The sequence below is a fragment of the Monoraphidium neglectum genome, assembly GCF_000611645.1.
Source record: "Monoraphidium neglectum strain SAG 48.87 unplaced genomic scaffold scaffold02308, whole genome shotgun sequence".
NCBI lineage: Eukaryota > Viridiplantae > Chlorophyta > Chlorophyceae > Sphaeropleales > Selenastraceae > Monoraphidium > Monoraphidium neglectum.
In genome coordinates, this window is record NW_014011320.1 from 7042 (window position 1) to 10946 (window position 3905).

Genomic DNA, 3905 nt, shown 5'->3' on the forward strand with positions numbered 1-3905 from the left:
CTTCCTCCTGGATCCCGCCTCTAAACCCACGGCAACCCCTCCTCGCACGCCTCGCTCCCCCCCCCCCAAAAGGCCTACAGCAGCAACCTGGTCGACTTCCATTTGGTCCTCGACCTGCTGCCCCCCCTGGCTGCCACCTACCTGGCCGGCCGCCTGCCGGCCACCCTCAGCTACGGCCAGGCCGCCATTCTGCTGGCCCTGGGGCTGCAGAGGCGCGAGCTGTCAGAGGTCGAGGCCGCCCTGGGCCTGCCCAGCAACCAGGCGCGCGGGCGGGGCGGGGCGTTGCGGCGCGCCGAACCCATGTTTCAAGCGTGCCTGGGTGGTGCATCCGGGGGGGGCGGCGCCGAGGGGCCGCCCTCGGCGGGCCGGCCGGCAGGGCAGGGCGGGGCGCGCGCCCCGCCGAAGCGTGCCGCGCAGCTCCCGCTGATGGCGCCGATCTTCATCTCTCTTTCCAGCCGCTTCTGCTCCCACCGTACATTCGCCTCGTCACCCAACCTGAGAAGCATCTCGTCGCAAGCGTCGTCGCTTCGCCCCCCGAGCACCTCTGGCCCGCATCCCCACCTTGCCCCCTTTTTGCCCCAGGTCTTGGCGCTGTTCAATAAGGCGGTGCGGAAGCTGCACTCTCATATACGCGCCGCCAAGGAGGCCGCCATATCCCGCCACCTCCCCAAGCCGAGCGCCGCGCCCGCGCTGGCGCCGCTCGGCGCTGCCAGGGGCGGGGGCGCCGACCTGGATGCCGAGCTGGACGAGGCGGGGGAGGAAGCTTCGCGGAAGCTGCGGGCGCTGCTGGACCCGGCGGAGCTGCAGCAGTACGCCGTCACGGGTGGGCTGCGGGGAGGGGAGGGGCGCGGTGCGACGGCAAGCGGGGTTTTGTTTTTTCAGGCAGGCTACTGGAGCCTGACAACCGTCAAGTGGCTAGCAACTGCTGCGTGTTTTTTGGGTGGTGGGCACAGCGCGAGCCGCCGGTGGGAGCACAGCCCCTGACGCAGCCCGTTGCACCATGTGGCAAACCACCCCTGCAGGCGCGGACGAGGACTTTGCGCGCGCGCTGGGCGGCGCCGCGCCGGGCGCCGGCGGGGTCGTGCAGGTCAAGAGCAGCAGCGGCGCCAAGAAGGCGGGCGGCAAGGACGGCAAGGACGGCGGCAAGGACGGCGCGCAGCTGTACAAGAAGGGCGGCGGCAAGAAGCAAAAGGGGACGCCTGGCGGCGGCGGCAAGCCCGCCAAGAAGCACAAAAAAGGATGAGACCGGTGGGGCCTTGTTTGCAACGTCACCAGATTGCCATAACCCTACCAGCTACCATAACACGCCCGGCTCTTGCATGTGTAAATTCTTGCCAAACCTCGCGTACACCTTTTTCGGTGCACCGCATACAGCGACCATAAAAGATACACGAATTGCGTTGACCGCGGAACTTGCCGGCCTGGCAGTGCCTCCCTCTAAACCGTGCTGTATATATATCAAGTGACATCTCCGACAGCTTGACGAGTATCACAGGCCTTCACGCGCACAGCGCGCGTCGCCACGCAAGAGCGCGCGCCGCCTCTGCCGTGTGACGACACACTAAGCACCAGACCTAAGGAGTAAGCTCGCCATGCCTTGGAATGCGGACGTTGAGTGGCTGAAGCAGCACCCTGACCCGCGGCTGGTCGTGGGCGTCGCCGTCGACGGCTCGTCCATTGGCGACAAGGCGCTGCAGGCAGCAGTAGCGCTCCACCGGGAGAGGCGTGCTGACAGGGTGAGCAGGGCGGGCGCGTGTGCATGCCCGGCCTGCAAGGTGGCTCCGGGACTCACCTCGTCTAGTGTCCAGCTGCCGGTGCGTGATGATGCACCAAAGCGTGCGCCAACGCAGGCGTATCCCGCCAATCAATACGTTCATGTGGTGGCTGGCACGGGCAAGCAAGCAGCCTGTGCTCACGGCCTGCCAGCATGGTTGCCCGGCCCCCCATCCCGCCTGCCCTCGCCTCCTGCCTGCAGCTGGTGCTCCTGCATGTCGGCGACGGCAGCAAGGCGTCCTGGCTGCCGCGCCACCTGACGCCGCGCTACCTGGAGAGCACGTATGTCGGCAAGGCGGCAGACCTTCACGTGCGTCCCTCCTCGGGCGTTCCACACACGGTTTCCTGTTTGCTCGGCGGCCGCTAATTTCGGCGCCAGCCCACAGCCAGTCAAATCTGCTGCAGCAGGGTTGAAGTTCTGTTGGCAGCTGTGCGGGCGCAGCAGGTTGTCGTCGGCAGCGACGAGCTTGCGTGCGCCTCACCACCGCTGGGCCCGACTGACAAACCGCGCAGGTTCACGCTGAGTGGGCGTACAGGGAGAAGGCGGACGGTCAGAGCACGTGCGAGGCGCTGACCGCGCTGGCAGAGTCCCAGGCCGTGGGGCTGCTGGTGGTGGGCAGCTACGGCCGCAAGGGGGAGAAGTCGTTTGACATGCTGGTGCGTGAGTCTGCGATTCCTGTGCCGTGGCTGTAGGGGCGTGCGCTGTGTGTGCTCTTGGGTTCGCGTTGTTTCCAGTGCGCTCGCAGCTTGACGAGGCGGCAGTCGCGCGTTGGGCACACAGGGTTGCTGCCATGTTGGGGTTTGGTCAAGGCTGTGTTGGCCTCTTTAGAAGCACTGCTTCTGGCAGAGTGTGGCAGCGAAATCGCAGGCGCTGGACTGTCCGTCGCAGGCAGTCCATGGCGTGCGCCCCTCGCTTGGTCCAGCAGCAGCACTCCCCCGGCGCTCCTGCTCGCCGCATCATTCGCCCATCGTGCCATCGACTTGTACCGCAAGCGCAGGGCCACGTGTCGGACTACTCGCTGCGCGAGAGCCACTGCAGCGTCTGCATCGTGCGCTCGTCCAGCCCGCCCGCCGGCCCCGCGGGGGAGCAGGACTACCTGTTTGCCACAGACGGCTCGAAGGCCGCCGCCCTCGCGTTCTGCACGCTCGTCCGCCAGTGAGCGTCGGGCCGCAGCTATTGATAGACGACCGTGCAGGGCAGGGGCAGGCCGCCCAAGGACCCCAACAGCTCTCCCCCCTTGCCGCAAGGCGGCATGCTCTCGTTCATCCTGGACTGGCCGTGAGACTAGAGCCGTCTGCTGGCCGACACTGGCAACTGTGAAGCTCATGCAGCACATTCTGCGTCTGCCGCTGGTTGAAGCGCGGCCCCCCCCTGGCCCCACCCACCCCTGTCCGGCTGCGCCGGCCGCCCTTTCCAGGGTGCTGCGCCCCGGCGACAAGGTGCTGGTGGCGCAGGCCACCTACGACCACGGCGCCGGCCGGGAGAGCGAGGAGCTGTTTGAGTCCTACAAGAAGATGATGGACGCGCACAAGGCACGGCTGACAGGGAGCATCATGACGTTCCCCCCCACTATGCGCACAAGCAGGCGTTGTGGCATGCGTTTGACCTCCAAAATCCTGCCGACCTCGATCGCTCCAGCCCACAGCCGGCTGCATGCGCCAAGATCTTTGCACATCCAGCCTCATCTAGGCCTTTGCGCAGCAGGTCTCCGCCCGCCAGGTGGCGTGCGTGTCCTCAGGCTGCAACCCCACTCGTGCCCTCTCGCTCCACCAAACCCTGGGCCCCCACCTCATCCCGCCCCAGGTCAGCGGGGAGTGCCTGGTGTGGCACGTGTCGCGTGAGAGGCGCGTCAGCGAGGGCATCCTGGAGCTGGCGACAGCCCGCCAGACCAACGTTTTGGTGGTCGGCATCAGCGGGTGGGTTGTGAAGTGGGGGAAATCTTGCAATGAAGAGGTGTGTGTGTGTGTGTGTGTGTGTTTGCTGGACAAGCCTGTGTGATTCTCTTGCTCCTGCGGTTGCAAGCATGTTGGCGCCGTATGCGCATGCTTTCACACACACACACACACACACGCACGCACGCACGCACGCATGCACGCATGCGCACGCACGCACACACACACACACACACACA

General features: G+C 66.5%; 2 protein-coding genes across 2 annotated transcripts in view; both read left to right on the forward strand.

Annotated features, from left to right (window-relative positions):
- Window positions 1–1243, forward strand: part of MNEG_10422 (putative N-acetyltransferase 10) — a gene marked incomplete at both ends in the record, with an annotated part of 7873 nt that extends 6630 nt beyond the window's left edge. Inside the window, 3 exons of the mRNA XM_014041105.1 lie at window positions 73–228; window positions 583–823; window positions 1023–1243. Coding sequence (XP_013896559.1) covers window positions 73–228; window positions 583–823; window positions 1023–1243 — 618 coding nt within the window. The remainder of the gene's footprint in view (window positions 1–72; window positions 229–582; window positions 824–1022) is intronic.
- A 349-nt stretch (window positions 1244–1592) lies between these two features.
- On the forward strand, window positions 1593–3463 carry MNEG_10423 (hypothetical protein; the record flags this gene model as incomplete). The annotated part of the gene is made up of 6 exons (XM_014041106.1): window positions 1593–1736; window positions 1976–2083; window positions 2287–2430; window positions 2772–2929; window positions 3192–3332; window positions 3454–3463. The coding sequence occupies 6 exons, from the start codon at window positions 1593–1595 to the stop codon at window positions 3461–3463; spliced, it is 705 nt and encodes a 234-aa protein (XP_013896560.1).
- Between the last annotated feature and the right edge of the window lie 442 nt (window positions 3464–3905).